A 27,832-nucleotide genomic window follows, 5' to 3' on the forward strand; every position below is an offset into this window, starting at 1 on the left:
TCTATATTTGTTTTGCATAGTCATCTCTTTCAGAATTTGCCAGGAGAAACAGAGAACAATTTTAATAATTAATGTTGATATTAAAATACTTCATCCCTATCTTATACTCATGGCTAGCAACAAATATTTTTTTCTATCTCCAACCATTTGGAAGAAAAATAACAATATTGTAGTAATCACTTATTTTTTACAATAATTTATAAGTAAAATAATCCCCACTTGTTGAAAGACATTTTTGAAAAACTATTAAATATCAACTGAACATCTTATTGAGGCAGCTCTGCAGTCTTTTAAAGCATTTGGTGAAAGTAGCTGCATGATATAAAATGTAATAATAAAAAAGGCCTATGGCTTGTTTCTATATATATTTAGACCTAATGCTAACAATAAACTAACGTATCATTTTACTGCACTTCATTCCTATATGGTAGGTCACAGATTAAGTCCAGTTCTTTTAATTATGTGAGAATCTGGCTGTCTAGATAATCAGAAAATGTTCCCATTATGAACATCTATAAACCATAGCAAAAAATACAATAAGCGCACTTTCACATGCACAGATGAGCCAAAAACAAAGCAAGTTCTGGCAACAAGTTTAGTAAGCATCTAAGGTAATGTGGTAGCTTCCCTGAGAGAGTTTTTTGAACTAAAAAAATCTAGGTTTTTATGTTTTAATGAGTCTGTGCAAAGTGGGGAAGTGGAACTGAAATGATTACACACAACTAGAATTTGCAGATACTTAGATCCTTAATAAAAGTATGAACTGGTAAAAGTTCTGCCAGCAAGCACAGGTTGTGAACAAAGAAACATTCTGCCTCATCCATCACCCCAGGTTAGGACAAAAATGCTTCCTCTGGGTATTCATTACCATGAATCTGATTTCAAAATTGAAGCACTTAGTGAAAGCATATGCAAAACTGCTCTGAAGGGACTCTCTTTCAACTTACACCATGAGGCAATCACAATTAACATCCCACTGACTGAGTTCATAATATAATTCCAAAATGACCAATGATAACATATTCCATTGTAAGAACCCAGAGGCATATTAAAGAATAATAATTTTTTAAAAGTACTAACAGGGATTATAAAACAAGCATGTCCACCTAATTAAAAACAATAAAAAATTTCAAAATATGAGGATAAGATGTTTTGGAGGAAAACAGTTGATTTGAAAACTGATGAAAATAAATGTTCTCAGGAAGAAATATGGAATATGGTACGTATACTTAAAATTTCAATTTCTAAATTGAAGAGCAGATTAGATCCATCTGAAGAGAGCATTAGTGGATTGGATGATAGATCCGAGGGATTCTCCCAGCAGGCTACATAGAGTGGTTAAGAGATGCAAATACACAAAGGTGCCTGAGCACTACAGACATCAGAATGAGAAGAACTATCATATTCCTAAAGAAGTTCTAGGAGAAGAGAATGGAATGTCAGAGGGATTAACTAAATAGATAATGGTAAGAATTTTTAAGTGTTCATGGATCTTTAAGTTGAAAATATACCAAGTACCAAAGAAGATAAATAAAAACAAAATCAGTACCTTGACCCATCTTCGTGGGACTGTAGAATTATAAAGACGGAAAGAGTGTTAAAAAAGTAAGCAGAAAGCAAATGCATGAAAAAAAGGCAAAAACTGTAATCAGAGACTTCTAATCTATATTTATGAATGCTGGAATAAAATGAAATGGTATCTTCAGTGTGTTGAGAGTCAATAAATTTGACTTTATAACAACTCAGTTACTATTCAGTTAGGAATACATGCAAAACAATAAAAATGAAAGCAAAAGAAAAAACAAGCAAAGTTTACCATTCATAGATAGATCCTCATTGGAAGAGATGCTGAAGAATGTACTTAAAGAAAAAGAATAGTGAGATGTCTAGAAAGTAAATTATAACTGAGAAAATAAATTGCTAAATAAATAGGCAAATTGCTACATAAGCCCTGATGGTTTTTAAAAGAAACAGTCTAATTTTAGATTTGAAAAATCAAGATGGAACCATAATTTCAGATTAAAAACACATGAGAAATTGAAGGGAGAGATTGGATTAAAAGAATGTTATATTCTTGCCTTTTTCAGGAGGAAGAGCTTTAGACATTCTAAGGATATGTGGTAGGCAGGAAAAGTAACATCCCCTGCAAAGATGTTTGTGCTCTAATTTCCAGAACCTGAAAATATGTTATCTCATATGGAAGAAATGACTGTGCAGATGTGATTGTATTAAGGATCTTGAGGGGGTGAGATTATCCTGGTGTGAGGAAAAGAGAGAGAGTGGAGAGTCAGAGAGGGTCATGTGAGGATGGAAGCAGGGGGCAGAGTGATGCAATCGTTGACCTTGAAAATAGAAGGAGGCCCTCAGTCAAGAAACCTGGGTAGCCTCTGGAAGCTAGTGAAGGCAAGGAAACATATTCTTGTCTAGAGCTTTCAGAGGGAACATGATACTGCTGACACATTGATTTTAGTGCAGTAAAGCCCATTTCAAAATTCTGGCCTTCAGACTGTAAGTTAAAGTTTTGTGTTGTTTTAAGTCACCAAATTTATGAAATTTTTACAGCAGCAATAGAGAACAAATATATCATACTTTAGAAAGTAAAAGGAATCATACATCAACCACAATTTAATGTTACTTTCAAAGTAGCCAAAAAAAGTGAGTGAAAAATAAAAGGAAGAAAGAGAAAAAGAAAAACAAAGAAATATAACTTGGCATTGAATCTAGAATCTATAAATAGATTCAATGCCATCCCCATCAAGCTACCAATGACTTTCTTCACAGAATTGGAAAAAACTACTTTAAAGTTCATATGAAACCAAAAAAGAGCCAGCATTGCCAAGTCAATCCTAAGCCAAAAGAACAAAGCCGGAGGCATCACACTACCTGACTTCAAACTATACTACAAGGCTACAGTAACCAAAACAGCATGGTACTGCTACCAAAACAGACATACAGATCAATGGAACAGAACAGAGCCCTCAGAAATAATGCCACATATCTACAACTATCTGATCTTTGACAAACCTGAGAAAAACAAGCAATGGGGAAAGGATTTCCTATTTAATAAATGGTGCTGGGAAAACTGGCTAGCCATACGTAGAAAGCTGAAACTGGATCCCTTCCTTACACCTTATACAAAAATTAATTCAAGACAGACTAAAGACTTACATGTTAGACCTAAAACCATAAAAACCCTAGAAGAAAACCTAGGCAATACCTTTCAGGACATAGGCATGGGCAAGGACTTCATGTCTAAAACACCAAAAGCAATGTCAACAAAAGCCAAAATTGACAAATGGGATCTAATTAAACTAAAGAGCTTCTGCACAGCAAAAGAAACTACCATCAGAGTGAACAGGCAACCTACAAAATGGGAGAAAATTTTCGCAACCTACTCATCTGACAAAGGGCTAATATCCAGAATCTACAATGAATTCAAACAAATTTACAAAAAAAAACAAACAACCCCATCAAAAAGTGGGTGAAGGATATTAACAGACACTTCTCAAAAGAAGACATTTATGCAGCCAAAAAAACACATGAAAAAATGCTCATCATCACTGGCCATCAGACAAATGCAAATCAAAACCACAATGAGATACCATCTCACACCAGTTAGAATAGCGATCATTAAAAAGTCAGGAAACAACAGGTGCTGGAGAGGATGTGGAGAAATAGGAACACTTTTACACTGTTGGTGGGACTGTAAACTAGTTCAACCATTATGGAAGTCAGTGTGGCGATTCCTCAGGGATCTAGAACTAGAAATAACATTTGACCCAGCCATCCCATTACTGGGTATATACCCAAAAGATTATAAATCATGCTGCTATAAAGACACATGCACACGTATGTTTATTGCAGCACTATTTACAATAGCAAAGACTTGGAACCAACCCAAATGTCCAACAACGGTAGACTGGATTAAGAAAATGTGGCACATATACACCATGGAATACTATGCAGCCATAAAAAATGTTGAGTTCGTGTCCTTTGTAGGGACATGGATGAAACTGGAAACCATCATTCTCAGCAAACTATCGCAAGGACAAAAAACCAAACACCACATGTTCTCACTCATAGATGGGAATTGAACAATGAGAACACATGGACACAGGAAGAGGAGCATCACACTCCGGGTACTGTTGTGGGGTGGGGGGAGGGGGGAGGGATAGCATTAGGAGATATACCTAATGCTAAATGAGGAGTTAATAGGTGCAGCACACCAACATGGCACATGTATACATATGTAACAAACCTGCACATTGTGCACATGTACCCTAAAACTTAAAGTATAATAATAATAAAATAAATAAAATAAAAAAGAAATATAACTTGGTAAATAGAAATCATAAATAATAGAAATCCAAACATATCAATAATAGAAAAGGATTAAATTCATTTAAAAGATATTATATAACTAGCTTTTTAAAATTTCACTATGTGTTCTTTATAAGAAACTCAGAGAAAATGGATGTTGAAAACAAAATGAAAGAGATAGGACAAGCAAATATTAGTGCAGTACGGTATATTAATATTTGTTAGTATCAGACACAATCCACCTTAGCAAAGTAAACATATAGATTTTACACAATAATAAAAATAATAGTTCAAAATAAACAATCAAACTTAGAGACCGAGTACTTAATAAACAATAAACTTTGAGATAAACAAATCAAAAATTAGAATAACAGGGAAACATCAAAAAATTATAAGCACAATGGAATTTTAACAGTCTTTTGTCAGTACAATGTAAAAATCAATCCAGTATTGATTATTCTACTTAACAATTGTATATCAGAGCTTTTAAGAGCTAAATATAACGAGCATATATGGAACTGCACTCCAAAAAATTAAATATACATTTCTAATATGCAAGGAACATTTACCAACACACACACACATTCATATATCTATATATACATATACATGTATCCGTATATGTATATATGTATCTATATATACATATACCTGTATCTGTATATGTATGTATCTATATATACATATACATGTATCTGTATATGTATGTATCTATATATACATATACATGTATCTGTATATGTATGTATCTATATATACATATACATGTATCTGTATATGTATGTATCTATATATACATATACATGTATCTGTATATGTATGTATCTATATATACATATACATGTATCTGTATATGTATGTATCTATATATACATATACATGTATCTGTATATGTATGTATCTATATATACATATACATGTATCTGTATATGTATGTATCTATATATACATATACATGTATCTGTATATGTATATATGTATCTAGATATACATATACATGTATCTATACATATCTGTATATATATATACATATAGAGATACATTTATACATATATCTATATATACATATGTATACATATATATATATGTATGTATTAACTCACAAATGCTGCTGATGAGCCAAGCAAGATGTGAATTGAAAGCTAACCATTATAAAGATCAATGTAGACTTCATTGGTGAATAGGCAAAAGTATTGTGCTTAATTTTAAAAGTCATTTTTTTTATCATTTAGATACAGCTTTCAGATCCTGTAACAAAGAGAGGAAATTTTTTTAAAAAGATAATTTTACATTTCTCATTTATGTACAAACAAAAAGCCTATTGTAATATTGTTTGTGATAGTAAAAATTGTATAGAACCTAAAAGCTTATTGCTAAGAAGTTGCTTATGTTATGATACACTAATAGCAGCAATAAAAAAAATCCCCAACCAAAACATCACAACTAACTTTTTAGAGCTTACTTTGTGTGTGGCGCTGTTTTAAATACCTTATATGTGTTAATTCATTTCCCTTCCACAGTAACCTAAGTTTTTAAGGTTTTATACATATTAAATCATTTAAATTGAACAATAAACCTAGGTGGTAGATATTATTACTACCTCTCTCTTTATGATGAGGTGACAGAGGAACAACAAGGTTAAATAAGTTGCCTAAGATCACATAGCTAGTAAGAGGTAGATTAAAAGTTTTGCTTTCATATATTCTGCCTCCAAGTCTCATAACTCTTATTAAGGTCTATTAAATTTTGCTCTATGAAATCCTAAATAATTGATAACAAGAGTGAAGCATTCTTAGGAATGCTAAGATATAATTTCAGATAAAGAGTAAAAATTGTAAAATATTATACATAGTTAGATCCCATTTATGTAAAATAATAATTTCCTTATACCATTAATAAAATGATTATCAGTCTTTTAAAAATTTTGCCAGTCTTATGATAGAAAATATGATGTTGTTTTAAGTTGTATTTCTTACATTTAAATCTTTGATCTGGAAATAATTTTTGTGTTACATAAAGTAGGTATCTTCCAGTAATTTTTCAAATGGAAAGCCTTGTCCCAATACCAGATTTTTTTTGTAATAAAACAATAGAATACTGTAAAATTCAAAACAAGATGGGATCTTACTTTTGAAATATTGTCCATCATATGGGAACTGTCTAATGTCTGAGGATTAATTATATCATGTGCTATAAAATTTAATTAATCTTCCATATCTTAGAATTAAAAATTAATCTTATTCACAGTTTTATTAGATTCTTGGAGATGACAGATGTGCTTCAATTAATCATATAACTATTAAAAATGAGTCACATGATGTCTTGTTTGTACAAAATAATTTATCTTTATTTCAGTTTTCTATTTTTCTTTCTAGGAAAGATTTCTGTGTGCACAAAGATGAACCATGTGATACTGTTGGTAAGTGTGAAAATTCTCACACTTTTGGAGTTCTGGAGAACTTGAACATATCACTTGTTAAAGTATAGGAAATTATTTGTGTTCTGGTTATAAAGGAATAACTTCAAAATGTCAGACATACATATTTTCTACCTATATGTTTAATCATTTGTCAGCACTTCAGTGTAAAAGACATGTATCAACTATATATATTGGAGACCATCTTTAAGTGATGCTTTAAGGCTATAATTAGTCCTTTTTTGTTATTTTCTCAGAGATACACACATGGGTTCAATAAAATTTTATTATTATTAATAACCAAAGACAAAATATATTAATGACATTATGTTTGACTAATTTGCAGGATAACAGATTATTTTTTGAGTTATGTATGCTTAAAGACCTTTGCAGACTGTGTCGAAATAAACTGCTTGATTCAGTATGATTCTTCTTACATGAAGTGGCAAATTTTTCACCATTTGTATTAGATATCTAAAGTGCCTAAAACAGAACCAGATAGCCAACAGAATTCATGAAACCACTGTTCTTCTAATTTTGAGAAAATGGTCACATATATCTTCATGTTTTAAAATGTATCTATATAAATATAAATGTATCTATCCAAAGATACCCCAATCTTTATATATAAATATATATATTTAATTTTAAGTTACATAGCTGTGTGTAACAATATATTATTGGTAAGGTTCATTTAAGAATTGTAATCTAATTTTGGCATATCATGTAGGGTTCATTTCTATAGGATGAGCAGTATTTTAACTTGACCATTTTGTTGTGTCATTTGTTTTTTTATAAAGTGAATAATAAATAAAAGGGTGTAGAAACAGAACATAGGGATATTAGTATTTTAAAAGATAATTCTAACTAGTTCCATTAACCTAATTTTTCATCAACCTCCTCATATGTTTAAAATCTTAGATAATGTAAGGATTTTTGACATGTATTATTCATAAAACTTATGATGGAAAGTAGTTATAATAATGTAAAGTGGATGATGATGGAATCAAGGGAATATTTGGTTCAGAAGGAATTGTCGGCATGAAAAGAGCTGGGCACCTAAGGAAAAGCGGAATTGATGTAGGGACCATCTTCCTACTGTTGACTCTCTTGCCTGCTTCCCCCAGTTTTCTTTTTTTCCTGTCTGAATCTCCAGAATTTAAAACTTTATATCTGGTTTTTGTTACCCTAACCATGGAAGCTTTTGATTACCAGTAAAGCTTGTCTCAAAATAATAACCTTTTCTTTCATGTAAGCAGCAATGTTGCCCCCAAAACCTTGTTTGATAGGGATAGCTCAACATCTTGCCTTGCTTGAGCACATGTGAGAAATCAGCAACTCAGGCGCCATCTTCCATAGCTATACACACGAACTGACTCTTTATAGCCTGTAAGCAGCTACTAATAAGAAGAACCAATTTCTGTTTTGATAACAACAGAACTTCACATCTTGCTAAATCTACTAATTCAAAATTGTGTGTATATTTGTGATATAGTATATGTAAATCTTATTTTCTAATTTAAAACACATTTGAATAATTGAGTACCTCAGTGTGTTCTGATAATCAGAGTATGTAAGATTTGGCAGGAAAGCAATTTATTGAATCTTTGGCTCTGTTTGTCCTGTTCATTAAGATCTTCAAATAAATCAGTTTTAAATATTACAGCATAGGGTGTGAAAAGTCCAGTGCCCTTCCTGAATTCTCTCTGTTTTGCTGATTCCTTAGATTGTCATCAGCACCTCTGACATCACTAAAGCCTAGTTCTCCCTTCCGTATCTTATGGCAGATTTTTTTCCTTTAGCCCAAATACAGATGGGATCTTTCCCTATGCAGTCTTGACAGAGTAAAAATCTGAAATATTTCTTCAAGAGAGGTAAAATGAAAACTTATAACAACCAAGTCAAATTAATCTGTTTCACCCAAACCCCACAAAAACCTTCTTGTCACACTACCTATGCCTATGTCTGGAGTCATATACAGTCAGCCTTCTGTATTATGGACTCCATCTCCATGGATTCAACCACTTGTGGTTCAAAAATATTTTGTCTAAATAAAAATAAGAAGTAAAAATGCCGCGAGAACAAAAAATGCAAATTAAAAGTAATATAGTATAACCACTATTTACATAGCACTTATCTTGTAAGTGCTAGGTATTATATTAGGTATTAAAGGTAATCTAGAGATGATTCGAAGTATAGGAGAGGATGTGCATAGGTTATAATCAAATACCACTCCATCATATAAAAAGGAATTGAGCATCTATGGATTTTGGAACCAATCCCCCATGGATACAAAGGGATAACTGTATATTTATAAGATTTATAAAGATATTTGTGAGACATATACATTGTGGTTGCCACCTCATCATCCATGCATCTACCACTGTGTAGCTGCAATGCTATGTTAGGAAAGGGTAGCCCTACGGGGTTGGGTTATGATTAGTCTAGGCCTCTCATGGGGATTGTTTCAGGACCCTAGGCCTAAGCCAGTCAGCACATGCCATTGCCCTGGTTGAGACATATGATCTGTTCCCTATATTTGTCTCAACAAGCTGAAAAAGGTAGCATTTTTGATGGTTAGAGCTTGATCATATATGCCTCCACTGGATATAAAGAAGGAAGAATGCAACCCTGACCACTATAATCAGGAAGGAAACCATCCTTAGGATGAATCTGACATCATATACTGCAGAATGAAGAGATGGAAGGTTTCTTTCTCCTGGATGATATTGTTGAATCCTCCAACCCTGGAGCCCAGTCTAATGTTTGGGTTTCTGAATATGTGAGTCAGTATATCCTTATTACTAAGCCAGTTTAAGACTTTTACGTTACTTGTAGCCTAAGGCATAAAAATCTTCCCTGATGTTCATATTTTCATTTACAGGGCAAGAAAAATATGGCACAATATTAATAACCTCTCTATTGTTATTAAGAGAAAATGCTGGTAAACTGCTCTGTGACTTGTTAAAAAATTAAATGAGCATATATATAGCTTATCAATCATCTTAACAGCTATCACTCTCTAGTAAAACAAAGCCAAAGTGATTTAGGGTTAATATCAATAAAATGTTTATTCGTACACATTTTAAAATCTCCTCATGTAATCCAAAGGGATATATTTTTTGACAGATGCTTTTAAGTCATTGTTTACTTCTTTTCTCTTTTATCTATAACCGATGTGAAGTCAGCCATTTTACTTTTTTTTTCTATAATGAAAATATGGAAAGAGGAAAGAGAAAGGGAAGAAGTGGATTTAGTATTTATTAGTTTGGATCATATAGGGTTGAATGATAACTTTAAGATGCTTCTCCCTATTCTCCTAGGTATAGTAAGAGGAAAGAACAGCACTTACAGGATTTGAATTTATATTATTAATGTGAGTTATAAATGGAGAGGAATGCTTGTATTTTCAAAGCAATGGTAAGATTTATGCTTTGCACTGTAATTCAAACAGTATTTTCATGGACATTATTTCATTTAATTCCCTCAAAATCTGAACTCTCTAATTTTGTTATCATTATTATTTTACAGATGAAGAAAGCCCCGAAAAACAAAAGGATCATAGATTTTGAAGTCAGATGTCTAGATTTAAATCAGGGCTATGCTACTTATTGACTATGTGAATTTAGGCACACTAATATCTCGAAAGCTTGGATTCCTCACCTTTAAAATAGAGGCTACATCTTCTGTCTCACAGAATGCTGTGAAACTGTGACAGTCGCAAAGCAGCTAGTTAACTGGCATTTTATCTACACCAGTTTCTATCACATCCTCTTATTCCCCATGGAGAGGTTACAGATTTTCCCAGAATCACTGATAGTAAATGATAGTGCTAGACTCTACCTCAGATCTTCTGACTGTACTGTCACCTTTCTTTTATAACATAAAGCATTTTTATACAATAGATAAAAATACAACTAGAAAACTGAATGTGAGAACAATGTCTTCAGATGAAGATATAGAATTAAATTGGAAATGACAAACACAAACTTAGAAATAATTTTATTTACCAATATTTCAACTTTAAAACAATAGGATATTGTGCTCATTCGCTGAGTCAAAAGGTTTGTGCATTTTAAATGAGTTAGGCTATGTTAATGTTACAGAATATTATTAAGCAAGTGCTTCCGTTGATAAATTATAGTTATTTACTAAGCTTATATTTGAAAAGCTACATGGGGGATAAAAAGTAAAAATAATTTTTACCACCTTCTCAATTACACACTTTTTCCTGTTGATATAGTTATGTAGATGGTTTGGTAGGTCAGTAGGTAGGTATGTAGATCATGGAAGAAAATACATGCTATTATATGTTTTAACCCATAAAAATATCAATTTAAAAACATATGTGCATTTTCCTTTTAAATCCCTGAAATTAGGATTCATTTCACAATGAATGGCTTACCAGGGTTGTCAGAATTTAATTCAAAGTTTTTAAAATCTTAGATTGAATGAACTATAGTGGTATACTTAAATTTCAAGGGAAATAAAGTATATTTCATTGTGCAAGTGGCAACTATGTCTTTGCTGCTATTGATTATGAAGTTGCCTTAATTTTTGTGGTAGGCAGAATAATGGTCCTCAAGAGTGTATTTGCCCTAATCCCTGGGATTTATGAATATGTTAGGTTACAAAGCAACAAGGAATTAAGGTAGTGGATGGAATTAAGGCTGCCAATCAACTGACCTTGAAATAGGGAGATTATCCTGTATTATCATGGTAGGCCCAGTGTTGTCACAAGAGTTCTTAAAAGTGGGAGAGTGAGGCAGAAAAGTTCTGAGTCAGAGAGAGACATGATTACTAAAGAAAGACAAAGATACAATATGAAAAGAATTCAACTCATTATGGATGGTTTGAAGAATGAGGGGGTTACTAGTGAAGAAATGTGAGCAGCTTCTAGAACATGCAAAAACAAGGAAATAGAATCTTCCCTAGAGCCGACATAAGTGAAAACAAACAGCCTTTTCAACACTTAATTTTAGCCAGTGAGGTCTGTGTCAAACTTCTAACCTAGAAAACTGCAAGAAAATAAATTTGGATACCTTAAGCCACTGAATTTGCAATATTACAAGCAGCCATGGAAAACCAGAACACTTTCTAAGTTAATGTTACCTCCATCATTTAGAGACAGAATAAAGAAACGTGGTGATTTCAAATCTTTAAACTGTGGTATCAACAATTCTGTTTCTATGGTTAGTTTTGAGAACTGGTAAAGAGCTTGAGATTAGATAAAAAGTAGTAATTGGTACCATGATATATAAATATATATATAAGGAATAACAAACTCAGGTTCTGTTAACAAACATGATTAATTATAGTTAACTATTTCTAGCTGAGAGATTAGCCAAAAAGAAGCCTATCTCTTCTTTTAACAATTAAATAAATTGAATCAATTCTTTAAAAGCTACCCATGGCCAAGCACAGTGGCTCCTGCCTGTCATCCCAGCTCTTTGGGAGGCTGAGGCAGGCAGATTGCTTCAGGCCAGGAGTTCGAAACAAGCCTGGACAACATGGTGAATCTCTATCCCTACTAAAAATACAAAAAAATTAGCTGGGCATGGTGACACGCACCTGTAATCCCAGCTACTTGGGAGGCTGAGGCAGGATGATCGCTTGAACCCAAAGGCAGAGGTTGCAGTGAGCCGAGATGGTGGCACTGCACTCCAGCCTTGGCAACAGAGTGAGGCCCTGTCTCAAAAAAACTTATAATAAAATAAAAATAAAATAAAATCTACCTACAAAAATACTAGGCTCTGATGATTTTTGTAGTTGATTTCTATGTTCCAAAGATGGATTATTTCAATGTTATACAAACTATTTTAGAAAATAGAAAATGGAGGGATTAAAACTGTATAAATGTCTTACTAAATCCTAAGAGGACAGAGTAAAATAGAAAAATGATAAGCCCTTCTTTATTAGGAAAGAAATTAAGAAAGTCAAAACCAAATATTAGCAGATATTATCTTACAATGCTTTTTTTTTTTAAATAACCAAGTACGGTTATTTTATTGCAGGTTTATTCCAGAAATGCAAGGGTAGTTTAACATTAGAACATTTTAAAATGTAACTATATATTCCAATTAAAGATAAAAACCATATGATCATCTTGTTTGGATAAAGAAAATGCCTTTCATACGATTCAAAACACATTCATGATAAAAACTCTTGGCAAAGTAGGGAAAAGTAGGAACTTTATTAACCAGTAGAAGTCACTTACAAAACAACTTGTAAATATCTTTCCTTTTAAACAGTGGAGCATTAAAAGCATTCCTTTCAGAATCAGAAACAAGGAAACAATTCTGCTACCACCACTTCTATTCGACAATGCACTGAAAATTTTAGGCATTACAATAAACTAGATAATTGTATTATCTACATAAAGAAAAAACAGATTATAGAATTAAATTATGAGAAATAGTAGGAGAGTTTAATTGGTGGTTAGATATCAAATCAATATGCAATAACCAATTGCATTTTATTTTGGTAATAGGCAGTAAGAAATTAAAACTTGTTTATTTTATGTAAAATATGAAATATATTGAAATATATCTAATGACAAATATGTAAGACATATGGACAATATTATAGACTATATTACAATTCATTAAAGAAGACCTTGATGAAGAGATACACTCTACTCATGGTCTGAAAGACTAAGTATGATACAAATGTTCATTTCCCTCAAACTGATCTATTAATACAATGCATTCCATTAAAATTCTAACGAGAGTTTTGAAGGAACTAGATAGGATGATTCTAGATGTATAGAGGAACATAGGTCTGAAAATTGCCAAGGTACTGTTGAAGAAAGAATATGGGAAGGAAGGAAACCTGCGCTATCAGATACCAAGATATAGTACACAGTAAATATGAAAATGCAGTTGCCCGTATTTGGAAATTGATGTATACTGCAGATCACTGGGTAAGGCATAGTTCAATACATTATGTTAAGTTGGTTATTCACATGAAAAAAATTTGAGATTAATTCATATGGTTTAAATTTGCAAAAAGAGGAGTCTATTTTTGATGTAGAGACAGATTTCTTAGAGAGTACACAGAAATGTTAATCATAAAGAAACTATACTAATATTTAAAATGTATGCATATTAAAAGACATAGTAATGAAAGTGAACAAAAGCAAGCTTCTGTCAGGGAGAGGATACCATATTTCATGGATTTTAAAGTATCTTCAATTTTCATTGATTTCAAGACATACCATTACTTTATGTATCACTAAATAAATAAGACAATGACTAATTTTAATTCTCAGATATTATTGAAGACATTACAATGTGAAATAAGGTGAATCTTAGAATTATTGATGTATATTAATAGTATTTCCAATACATGTAACCAACGAAGTATTAGAACCCAGAGTATAAAAACAACTTTTCTAAATCAGTAAGTAAGAAACAAACAAGGAAGTAGACATGCCAAATAGGGCAAAAGACTCCAAAGACCATTTTTGGAAGATAATACATCAAGGGTGAATTTAAAAAAAATAAAATGGTAAGATGCCCAACTTCATTAGTAGTAAAGGAAATGAACATTCAGATCACAAGCAGATTTCTACTAGTGGGATTGATGAAATTAAAATCTTACATTATAAAGTGATGGCAAGTATGTGAATCTATGGAAACAATGTGCTTCAGGAGTGAATTTAAATTGGTGTAATCATTTTGGAGAACTTTGGGCGGTATTTAGTAAAACTGGCATTTGTACAACTTGACGTCATTAATTACATTCTTACACATACACCTTAGAGAATCCTATATGCATTAAAGACATGTTTATGATAGAAATGCAAACATATATCCAAGTCCAAAGTTTATCTTTTCTTTTCTCTCAGGAATATAAAGCCCTTAAAACATTCTATATCCCCTGTCCTTATTGTAGGCTGTTACCATTTTTTAAAACAACTTATTTGATTTTTAAAACACACAAGATGTTATGTTTTTCTACAGTCAGTGCTCAATTAGATTTATTCACATATTTATTATTTTATTAGTTTTTATTAGTTCTTCATTCTTTCTTACAAACCAGTTCTCTACCCTAATCTTACTTTCCTCCTATTGAAGCAATATTTATTAGAATTTCCCTTAGTAAAAGTCTACTGGGGACACACACTTAAGTTTTATTTGGTATGAAAATGTCTTAATTTTACTTCAATTCTTGAAAGATATTTTAAGTGAGTATAAAATCCCAGGATTCTGGATACCTATTTGGTATTTTTGTTTTTTCAGCACATTTTGAAGATTTAGTTGACCTGTCCTTTGGCATCCATTGTTGCTCTTGAGGATTTAGCTATCAGTCTAACTTATTTTAATGCCATCTGTTCTACAAAAACAAAACAAAAAGAGTCTAGGTTAAAGTAGACAAGTTTTCATGCTATAACTTTTTTTTAGGGAGCAGGTTGTTTTTCTTATCATTTCATTGAGTTTAGTTATTTGTGTGGGAGGGTGGGGAAAGATGGTATCTTCCCCCACTCACTTTAATTAGAAGTTTCAGTTCTGAGACCTCACCTTGAACAGGCATTATCTTTGTCCCAGTGCGATGGCTAAGGCTGAACATTTTGGATCTGAGATTGGCAAATGCCTATAGGCAACCAGCACATCGGTGCCAGCTCAGAACTCTTCCCTGCTTTTCCTTCAGCCCATGGAAGGATTTCCCTTAAGAGTGAACTCAGCTATGCATTTAAGATGATTTTTGTTATTTTTACTCCGTCATTTATATGTTTAGGTGATTTGCAGAATTTTCTCACTGCTGGAAGTAGAATTTCAAGGAAAACTTTTTAAGTACTACTGTACTTTATGTATGTATTTTTATACATACATATGTTTATACATCTTGCAGCAACATTTAGTCACACAATCCAGTTTGCTCAACATTCACATGTGTTGTGACACTAACTTGGATAATTGGTTTTATAGTTAAGATGTCACCGCAAGTTTTTTTAAAAAAATGGTTTTAGAAACTGTTTTAGAGATGTTCAGATTGTCTGTATGCCTCAAGGTAGTAATTATTAAACTTTTTGGTCTTTGTACTCCTTTACATTCTTGAATTATTTAAGATCCCAAATAGATTTTCATGTAGGTTACATTTATCAATTATTGCTGTATTAGAAATTAAAATAGATAAATTCTAAAAACATTTTGATTTATTTAAAATTAATAAAACTCATCAAATGTTAGCATAAAGGACATGCATTCATAATTTTTACAAAAATTAGCTATATTATCTAGAACAATAAAAATAATGGGAAGGCATGGCTTTGTTTTATATTTTTGAGAGTTTCTTTGTTTGGGTTCTAGAAGACAGCTGAATTTCATATCTGCTTCTGCATGTAAGATGTTTCTGTATGTTATTACGGTTGACCTGTATGAGGAAAATGTGGCCTTACCCAGAATGTAGTTGAAAAATGGAGGACTATTTTCAGATTATTGTGTGTTTTCTAAAACCCATGTCGTAGTGTTTTAAAAGTTTGTGGAATGGGACAATGTAGAATCTGAAAGCATAGGATGAACTTTCACACTCTATTATATTAATATCTATTGGTATCTTACACTTTAAATGGATCTTTTAACCCTGCATGAATTTTTAGTATCAATTATCTATTGATTGGAATATATTAGTTCACTGAGTCAGGTAGATCTTCTAAATGTTGACACATTTCACCCTACTATCTGTCTGTCTATCTATCTATCTATCTATCTATCTAATCTATCTGTTAATATCACCATCTATATTATCAGAAAAGTATTTAAGTTTTGAGAAGCTGTCAAGCTCATGGTGACAGATGAAAGTTTTCCAATATTCTAATTTTTCACTTGAAAACTTGAATTTTATTCTTGGCAAGAAAAATAGTCATAATACCATCAGTTGGTTTTCACAGAGTGACAGGTTCACTTTGTTCATTTTTAGGCAAGTATTGCTCAGATTTCCAAGTCTGAATACTGTTTGTCACTTATTATTTCAATGAAAAAATGATGCTTCATGAAAAGCACAGCTGGCTCAGCTCATAACTCAAACAATCTCACAATACTTTTAACTGAGACATCATATTTTAGCCTGCAACAGAAATGCTTTATCCATACTTCCTTTTTGTTACACATAAATATTTTTAAAATGTATATACTCCAGTGTTGAGATTTGATAAAATGAATAAATGTTACTGCTACATCTGGAAATTTTGAAGTGAAATTGTCATGGTACCCCTCCTGGGAGTAAGCGGCAGTGAATAAAATGACTGACAGTGAAGTTGGTGCCACTGCCTTGACTAGGCAATTTTACCTACCATTACTTTGGCACCATCACTGCAAATGTCAACACAGTTTTAACTTTGTATATACCTCTTGAAAAGGTCTTAGAAGACCCACTGAAAGGGTCTTATGGAATCCCAGGTTTCTGCATAACCCTCTTTGAGCAATTCTGCCATAAGCTGAGAATGATTGATAATCAATGGGGATAGTCAGTGTTTACGTGTGTGTGTGCGTGTGTGTGTGTGTGTGGGTGTGTGTACACGTGTTTCATGAGACTTTTTAAGGACTTTAACGTATAGAAAATTGGTAAATACTTAAAGCTGGCAAAGATAAATGCTGATTGAATAAGTTTCCTGCTGTGAATATTCCTCTAATACTTGTTGATGAGAGAGGCTGTGTATCCTTTACCACCAAGTTCCCAGCTCTATGATGCTCTGACTCTCCAGGCATTCTATGGAAACTTAGTTGCGTCAACATCCTAACTTTTTTTTTTCTGTCTTTGAGCAGGTTGGAATGATCCAGGTTATTCTTCTCTATGCTTCTGAATATTCTGATTTTATGTACTTGACATATTGTCAAACAGGTATACAGACCACCCAGGAAGCAACTGCCAAAAACAAGCATATCCATACACTAAAACATATTTAAATAGCCCTTTATGTCAACACTGTACTGTGAGAATCTCCAGACCCTTCCCTTTCCAAACATCAGTACATTCTTCATACCACATTTCAGCAGAAGTAATCATTTTTGCTAGGTGAGAAGAGGTTAAGCTCATTTTTAAATAGCTTAATTTTTATTAAACAGCAATTTGGCTTTTTTTTTTTTTTTTTTTTTTTTTGCATTATGGCACCTCAACCATAGAGAATTTCAGGGACTTAAAATACTTAAAGCAATTATTGAGGTCATCTTTTTACTTCAATACCTTTTATGATAGAATTATATTGTTTGTACTGAAAAGCCTTATTAGTTTAATATGTAATATTTTGACATTTTTAAGCCTTTGGACTAGGCAAAGAATAGGTTAACTTTTGTCTACATAAATCTTAGTTTCTAATTGAATTGGTAGTGTAATTAAGTATTCAAGGGAGTTCCAATACATTCATTGGGGATTTATATATTCAAAGTCCAATATCAAGCTCCATGATGGATTCAAGTTTGACAATCAGATTTTTGCCCACTCAGTCTAGTGGGACATATACTTTTGCAGAAGAAATTAGCAAGCATATTAGAAGCCTGTGCCCACCTTCAATGGGTATACTTTTATAAAAAATATTTTTTGAAAAATTTTTGAATATTTAGAGGTCTTCACATTTGTGAGAGATATGTTGTTATAATGCACTGCTCAGTGATTAACACAGGAAGCTTCAGATATGCAAATAGAATATATTCAGTGTGGTAGACAGAATTCTAAATATGGCAATCCCAAGATTTCTGACCTCTAGCTATTCAATCAAATGCTAATCTAAGTACTGCTGTGAAGGAATTTTGCAGAGGTAATTAAAGTTTTTCAGTTTACTTTAAGACATGGAGATCTAACCAGGTGAAACTTTTTGTTTTTGACACGTCGTCTCGCTTTGTCACCGAGGCTGGAGTGCAGTGGCGCAATCTTGGCTCACTGGAACCTCCGCCTCCTGGGTTCAAGCGATTCGCCTGCCTCAGCCTCCCCAGTAGCTGGCATTACAGGCATGTGCCACCATGCCCAGCTAATTTTTTGTATTTTTAGTAGAGACAGCGTTCCAGGTGAAACTCTTAAAGCAGAAGCAAGGCACTGAATTGTAGCAAAAACCTGCATGAGTTTGTAAGCTGATACTTTCCAAAACCTTTAAACAAGAGCACAGCCTGAATGATATCTTGACTTTGGCCTTGTGAGACCTTAAGCAGAGAACCCAGTCAAGCCCACCCAGACTTCTGACCTATAGTAATGTGGGATAATAAATGGGTGTTACTTTAAGCGGTTACATTAGTGGTAATTTGCTATGAAGCAATAGAAAACTAGCTCATTCTGACTAAAGGATGCATATTATTTCATATTAATTGGGGGCTTATATATGGGAAGAAAGCAAGTCCACCTTGGATGTAAGTATATACATGATCCTTGGTGAGGACAGAATAAGAAGGAAGAAAATGTTTGTTAAGAAACAAAAGTTAAGGGGAGAAATTCGAAGAGATTTTCATTTATCATATCCGATGAGACAGTAAAACAGCAAAAGGATTTTACGAGGATTTTGGAAGGACTTAATACAATTCTGTAATCATTCCAATTTCTCCATATTTAGTATTCGTTTCCCTTGTCCCATCAGTGATGAACAAAAGCATATTAAGGTGATATGGCTCTAAACACTTGACTGTGGTACAGAAAGGAAAGGGGTCGGGAAAACTGGTCCTTCAAGGAGGTAATGTGGATGGCGCCAGCTTGGAATAGAGGAAATGCAAGTCTCTGGGCCTCCAGCAAAGAAGCTAAGAAAACCCAATGGAGTCAGATTGGGCCTGCACATGACATTAGCTTTGAAATAAAAAGGCCTGTGAGGTTTATTTATAGATAAGGTAAACATATATTTTGTAGTTCATACTAAGGAACTTTTAAAAGTTAAAAGAGACATAATTATGCTTAGACAAAAGCAGAAGTTGGGGTGCCCTAGGCAAAGTAGCCCTATGGTCACTCTATTGTTGATGAACATGTTTAAGACATTAAACACACTAATCAGAATTTTTAATAATAAATTTAAAATTACTTACTTCAGAAATATTAACCATCACAATTATTTCTATAATTTAGATTTTTCATTATTTAATCTCCCAATAATTATAATTAGACTTAATAGGAATAAACCTATGAGCATTTGCTACATGTATTAGAAGCTGATTCTATACCATTTCTCTTAACTTTGTTTTCATTTAATCCAGATGGTCACAAAGCATTGGCTATTGGCACATTATGATGGTCTGGGTCTCAGATATATTCGATACACAGAGAGTAATAACCTTCATCTTGTACTAAATTCTCATATCTGAGAGGCCTGGAAATATACTTTGAAGATAATATGAAATGTGCTACTGTATCCATTTTCCTCAATTTTTATTGGTTTTTGCATTTCAGATGACCTTCTTTTCACTTCTTTTTCTTATCATTTATTCAATTTCCTCCAATATTTTGAAACCCCTATTCTGTGCCCAAGTTTGTGTTAGGTGCTAGATGCTAGAAACAGAGTGGTGCCTAAAATGATCCTATTTATATATTCTTTAAATGTTTTCCTTTTTCCTAGCCTTTCATTATTGTTGCCCAGATAACCTAAAAAGTTTCCTATTTGTCTCCCTTTTATACTGAGCCAACATTTTCTCTTTTTCAATCATAGCTTACAAGAATAAGTGTATTGATACATATCTCTTAAACGTAGAGAAGCCTTAGTATTTTCTTCCAAATCTGGATGTGAAGGGAAAAAAGGTCTGCCATCAAATTTTAATGATGTTGGTTTGATCAGAAAACTCTATTTTGAACTCAGTAGAAATTTTTCTTAGCATGTTTTTAAGCAACAGTATTGGGGAAAATTGGCAAATCTGTTTTTTTCCTTTTTGTTTAATCATTAGTATGCTAATAATATTAATACAATTTATATTATTTTAAAGCAGATGTCTTGTAAGTTAGTTCTACTATGGTGTATAGAATATTATCAATTATTACATGACAAAATATAGAAACTGTATAAGCCCATACAGAAGAAAATCCTTTTGTCAAATATTGCAGTGCTTTGGGACTTTAATATGTAAATAATCTAGTGATATACCAAAGTTGTCTCTGCATTTTCCAGGTCCTTCCCAATCCTGTCCTCTAAGTAGTTGGACAGTGGAAATAACTCTAAAGAATGTTGAGATAATGGAAATGTTTGATTTGCATCATAGAAAAAAAATACAATTCCCTAGGTAGTTTTCTTTGAGTTATAAGATGCTAGTGTTGGTTTATTATTTTTATTTTTTGCAGAGAAGTAACTATCTCTGTCTAGTTTCAGGTAAACTGGAGTAAACACACTCCACCCTTCTCTCTCCCATTGAATGCACCTATAAAACTTGAGAGAATGGAACACCTGTTTGAGGATTTTTAAAAGTAAAAGTAACAGGCTGATTGGGAAGAAGATATGAATTTGAAGTGCCACCAAACCAGCAGTGAGTTTATAATTTTTCTCTCTTTTTGTATTCTCCATCTTGGATTCAACACAGCCCACACTTGTAAGTTGTCATTAGGGCCTGTAGAGATAAAACACTAGGAGAAGCCCTCCCATTCTGGATTAAGGACCAGGAAGGGGCCCTGATGCTCAGAGAAAGTAGGAGAAGCCCTTCCTTTAATGTCTACATTCTCTTCTGCCCCATCTCCCATCTTCTACAATCCCATGATAGCAGCAGCAGGGGTAGTAACAGTGGCAGGAAGATGAGCCATAAAAATTTGGATAAATCTTCCTCTCTGATCTGAACAGCTTTAATCCCATGAGGGTGGGGTAGACGCCATTGCTTCTCATCTCTTGATTCCGTCTGCTTGTACGTGGAAACAGACACAATTATGAGAACACAGCAGAGAGGTAACTAACTCCATACTTTCTGAAAGCAGGACTGAAATGAGAACTGCATGGAAGTGGAAGGTGCTAAAAAGAGCATGGAGAGGGAAGGGCTTAGGAAAGTGACCTCAAAGCTGTTTACCAACTTGTGCTCAACCTTAAGCTTTGTATGTGTGGATATGACTCTAAAATTTCTTTGAGAACAGAGCTATTACAATAGCAATGCAAAGGCCTTGAAAATTGACAATTTAACCAAAACATGCAGAAGCCTTGTAAGTTTGGTACTTATAGCATGAACCAAACTAGGTTGATTTTATGCTAAAAAAATTAACATTCTTCATAAGATTTAAATAAGTCTCCTAATGTTATAGGTAAAATGTCTAGAACACAATTCAAAATTATTTTACATATAAAAACATGAAAATCTCAATTTGCATGGGAAAAGACACCCAACAGATGCCAATTCTGAGATGGCACAGATTTTGGAACTATCTTGCTAGACTAAAGCATTTATTATAAAGATGATCTAACAAGTAAGGGCAAGCATATTTCAAATGAATGGAAGGGTAGAAAGTCTTAGTAAATAAATAGAAAGAAAAAGCAAATTGAATTTTTAGAATTAAGAATAAAATAATTGGAATAAAATCTCTCTGGATAAGCTGAATAGCGGCATGGAGCTGACTGAGAAAAGAGTCAGTGAACTTTAAGACAAATCAGAAGAAACTATCCAATCTGATAAATGAAGAGAAAAAAGATTGGGAAAACAATACCAACAGAGCCTCAGAAACTCACTGGTTCCTGAGGCACAGTAGTTATCATGGGCTCCAGGAGAAGAAAAAAAATATATGACTGAAGACTTCTCACATTTGGAAAAAAATTTAAACCATCAGATTTAAGAATCTGAGCAACTCCACACAAGAAATACACAGAGAAATGCACAGCTGGAGACATCATAATCAAACTGCTGAAAGCTAAAGATGAACTAAAAATGACACCAAAAAACAAGCTGTTATTTATAAGGGAACAGTGATTCCAATGACAGCCGATTTCTCATGACAAACCATGAAATCCAGAATCCATGAAAGAAAGGATTGTCAATGTAGAATTCTATATTTTCAAAAAATATTTTTCAGACATAAAGGTAAAATAAGGACATTATAAAATGAAGAAAAACTAAGAGAATTCATAGCCAAAATTGCTGCTTTAAGAGAATTGCCAAAGGAAGTAGTTCTAACAGAAGGGAAATGATACTTAAAGGAAACTTGGAACATCAGGAATGCAGAAAGTAAAAGAAATGACAAATATCTGGATAAATAAAATAGACTACTCTCAACCCCAGAATATTTTAAATAGCCTTGATATTTGAAAGCAAAAATTGTAACATTGTCTGTTGGAGTCCATGATGTATAGTAGATTTAATACATAAGACAACAACAGTAATACATGGGGGGGATAAAGGGACTTTCATGTTGTTAATTAAGCTTTCAATATTCCATTTGAAATAGCAAAATACTGATTCTAAGTAGACTTTTAAGGGTGAATATTATGTAATGTAAAACCTATGGGAAGCAACCACTAAAAATATATACAGAAGGATGAAATTTAAAACACAGTAAATACCCTGGGCATGGTCACTCATGCCTGTAAGCCCAGCATTTTGGGAAGCTGAGGCTGGAGGATCACTTGAGGCCAGGAGTTTGAGACCAGCCTGGGTAACATAATGAGACCTCGTTGCCACAAAAAAAGTTTAAAAATTAGCCAGGCATGGTATTGTGTTCTGGTAATCTCAACTACTCAGCAGGCTGAGGTGGAAGAATCACTTGAACCCAGGAGTTTGAGGTTACAGTGAGCTATGATGACACCACTGTACTCCAGCCTGGGTGACAGAGCAAGACCTTGTCTCTTAAATAAATAAATAATTAAGTAAATCATTTAATATTGAAAAAATATTCAAAAAAAATAGAAGTCAGGAAAGGATAACAGAAGAAAGGATAACAGTAAAAACAACATCAACAAAAAAAATAATAAAATGTTAGGCCCAAATTTTCACATTTCAATAATTCATTAAATATAAATAGTTTGAACACGCCAAATAAAAGGAGTTCTTCAGAACTGATTAAAAATTCAAAGACCCCATCTTTGCTATCTGAAAGAAACTCACTTCAACTATAATACACAGGTTAAGAGTAAAAGGATGAAAAAGATATACTGTGGAAAAAGTAGTAAAAAGTAGAAAACAAAAACAAAACAAAAAAACCCTCAAGTGACTATTTATATCAGATGATGTAAATTTCAGACTAAAGAAAATTACCAAGAATTAAGAGGGACATTACATAATATTAAGGGATCAATTAACCAAAAAGATATAGTAGTTTAAATGTTTTAGCACTTAACAATAGAGCTTTAAAACTCATGAAGCAAAAACTGACAAACTAACAGGAAAAATGGACAAATGCACAATTATATTTGAAATGTCAACACTCCTCTAAGTAATTGATAAAACCAGTAAACAGGAACTTAACAGTGATATAGAAAAATTGAAAACCACCGCTAGCTAACCTTTACACACTGCTCCACCCAACCATAGCAAAATATGCATGCCTTTCAAATGACATGGAAATTTTTCCAAAGGGAAAGTAACATTTTCTAGCTCATAAAGCAAACCTTTACCAATTTAAAGGAATTTAAATCAAACAAAGTATATTCCTGGGCAAAATGGAATTTAACTTCAAATTAATTACAAAAAGATAGCAGGAAAATGTTCTCTAAATGTTTGGAAAATGACAAATTCTCAATAATTTATGGGTTGAATGAAACATTTCAAGGGAAATTACTAAGTGTTTTGAACTGAACAAACATGAAAAGACAACATACAAATTGGAGGATGCAGAAAAAGCCATGCTTAGAGAGGAATGTATAGGGTTAAATGTTCTTATAAAAAAGGACAGATCTCACATCAATAATCTAAGAATCTACCTAAACTGGCTGAAGAGGTAGAATAAGCAAAACAAAACACACTCATATCAACCAGAAGGAAAGAAGTAGTAAAAATAGGAGCATAAATCAGTAGGAGAATTCCCCTATTTCTTCGGATAATTCTCCTATTGACTCTCCAAAAGAATTCTCCTAAATCAGTTCTTCTGTTGATTTATGCTCCTATTGATTTATGCTCCTGGGAAATCAAAATGGAATAGCAATAGTGAAAATCAGTGGAAACAAATTTTTTTGTGGAATTGTGAGTAAAATTTCAAACCTCTAGCAAGTATGACAAAGAAAAATAGAAAGTAGAAACAGTTTACTGATACCAGCAATGAAAGGGAAGATATCATTATAGACCCCATAGACATTAAAATAATCATTAGGGAATAATAAAAATAGCTCTGTGAGCATCAGTTTGACAGTTTAGATTAAATGGACCAGTTCATTGAAAACCTCAAACAAAACTTATCCAAAATAAAATAGATAATCTGAGCAGTCTTATTAAATATTAAAGAATTTGAGTTTTTATTTTAAAATCACCCAAAAATAAAATCTCCAGCACTAGGATGTTTCATTAGTAAATTAAAGAAAAAATTAAGTGAAAGAAGTTTCATTGGTTAATTAAAGAAGAAATAATACAAATTTTACATTAGATCTTTCAAAAAACAAATGTCAAGGATACTTAGATTTACCGATACTAAAAACCAAACTAAGGAGTACAGGAAAAAAATTAAAAAAAAAAACTTATACACCAATATTTCTCATGAACATAAAAACAAGTATTAGCAAATTGAATTGAGAAATATACGAATAACAGAAGAGAATCAAGTGGGGCTTATCTCAGGAAATAAAGGCTGGTTCAATATTTGAAAATCAATCCATGCAATCAAATACATTAAAAGTCTAAAGAAAATGCATGTGACCATATCAACTGATGCAGAAAAAGCTTATGACAAAATTCACCATCTATTCATGATTAAAAAAACTCTCAGAAGCCTGTGAATAGGTGGAAACTGCTTTAACCTGATAACGAGCATCTACTGAAAAGAAAAAAGGCAGTTAATGTCACATTTAATGGTGAAAAAATGAATGCTTTCTGACTCAGACTGAAACAAGGCAAGGCTGTCCACTCCATCCCTCTTAGGAAAAAATAATCCCAGATATGCAATTAGGTGAGAAAACTAAATGAAAGGCATAACAAACATGAAGGAAGAAATAAAACTGTCTCTGCAGAAAACATTATTGTTTACATAGAAAATATCAAGGCATGTATGAAAAAACTCCTAAAACTAATAAATGAGGTTAGCAGAATCAAAGAATATAAGATTAACCCACAAAAATCTAATGTATTTTTATGTACTAGAATTGGATACTCAGAAACCAAAATTTTAAATATGTACATGTATATGTGTGTGCATATATGGATGTTTATGTGTGTATGTGTATGTATATATATGTATATGTATAAACATTAGGACATGATATATATGTGTTTCTGTGTGAGTATATGTGTGTGTGTAATCAGAGCTCCAAAATGAAAAAATGAAATATGTAGGTATAAATTTAACCAAACAGGTACAAAATCTATATACTAGGATCTACAAAATGCCGATGGGAGCAATAAAAGATCTAAATAAATGGAGAGAAATACCATGTTTATGGAGTGGAAGACAGCATGGTATGGATATACCACTTCTCAGACTGATCTATACATTTAACATAATGCAAATAAAAATTTAAGTGCTTTTTTGTAGATATAGACAAGATGATTCTAAAATTTATATGCAACTGAATGATCAACACAATTTTGAATAGAAAAATCGTTTCGGAGAAATACTACTCATTATATCATTTATAAAACAAGGGTTTAGTAATCAAGACAGTGTACTGTCAGCGAAAGAAAACATACATAAATCAATGGACCAAAATAGAGATTCCAGAAATAGATCCACACAAATAGGGGCCAATTGATTTTCTACAAAGGTAAAAAGGCTATCCAATGAAAAGTTTTATCTCTTCAAAAAATGGTGCTTAAAAAATTGAATATCAGTATGCAAAAGAATGACCATTATACAAAAGTTAATACAAAATAGACTATTAATCCAAATGTAAAATGCAAAACTATAAAAACTTAGTAGAAAACATAAGAGAAAATCTTGATGACCTTGGATTAGGCAAAGAGTTCTTTCATATGACACCAAAAGCTTGGTCCATGAAAGGAAAAATGATAAACTGGATTTCATCAATATTAAAAAACAACAAAAGTACTTTGTTCTGTTAAGGGATTAAAATACAAGTAATAGCCCTGGAGAAAAGATTTGCAAGTTGCACATCCAGATACTAGGACTTGTATGCAGAATATGTAAATTACTCAACACTAAGAAATCAACTCAACTCTCATACATTGTTGCTGGGAACGGACAACTTCACAACCGCTTTGGAAAATGGTGTGGCAGTTTATCCTAAAGGTAAATATGCACTTACCATATGACCCAGCAATCCCACCCCTGAGCATTTACTTCAAAAAAATGAAAACTTACATTCACCTAAAGCCTGATCACAAATGTTTATATCTGATTTATTCATAATTTCCAAAATTTAGGAACAGTCCAAATGTTCTTTAACAGGTGAATGGATAAACAATCTGTGGTACATCCGTACAAGGAAATGCTATTCAGCAATGAAAAGAAATGAATTAGTGATCCATCTAACTGCTTGGAAGAATACCAAAGCATTATGCTGAGGGAAAGAAGATAGTCTCAAAGGTTACTTACTGTACAATTATATTTATGTGTCATTTTCTAAAAAACAAACATAATGAACAGATGAGTGATTACTATTGATGAGGGAGAGGGGAGGCTGTAAGTTTACAGGAATAGCACAAAGAAGTTTTGGGGTGTGATGGAAATGTTCTGTCCCCTGATTATTGTGGTCATTGCACAAATCAATAGAAGTGTTAAAATACATAGGACAGTACAGTAAAAAGATAATGTTACTGTATATGAATTTAAAAATTAAACTTAGAACAAAACAAAAAAGAGTAAGAAATTTTATGTGATTGTTAGATTTGCTTTTAGCATTACAACTGTGTATTCCACAAAAGGTTTGTGCACGTTGTGCCCTTTCCAAAGGTATCTAATCTATAGGGCCTACAGGGGAGTACATATTGAAATCCATCCCAGACTTCACCTGCCAATCCCTTTTTCTAATCCTTCCATGAACTTGAGAAGCCTTTTAAAAATATCCATCTTCCCAGTTTTGTACCTCTTTTAATTGACATTAACATACTCTCATAAATGATGCCTTGCTTA

The 27,832-nt window shown here is 32.6% G+C and overlaps 1 protein-coding gene across 3 annotated transcripts in view; it reads left to right on the plus strand.

Annotated features, from left to right (window-relative positions):
- ADAMTS19 (ADAM metallopeptidase with thrombospondin type 1 motif 19) overlaps positions 1–27,832 on the plus strand; it is a 280,545-nt gene that overhangs the window by 85,907 nt on the left and 166,806 nt on the right. For all 3 annotated transcript variants that reach the window (XM_014344971.5, XM_024928919.4, XM_024928920.4), the window contains one exon: positions 6,696–6,739. In XM_014344971.5, the coding sequence (XP_014200457.4) occupies positions 6,696–6,739 (44 nt within the window). The remainder of the gene's footprint in view (positions 1–6,695; positions 6,740–27,832) is intronic.

This window comes from Pan paniscus, chromosome 4, assembly GCF_029289425.2.
Source record: "Pan paniscus chromosome 4, NHGRI_mPanPan1-v2.0_pri, whole genome shotgun sequence".
Classification (NCBI taxonomy): Eukaryota; Metazoa; Chordata; class Mammalia; order Primates; family Hominidae; genus Pan; species Pan paniscus.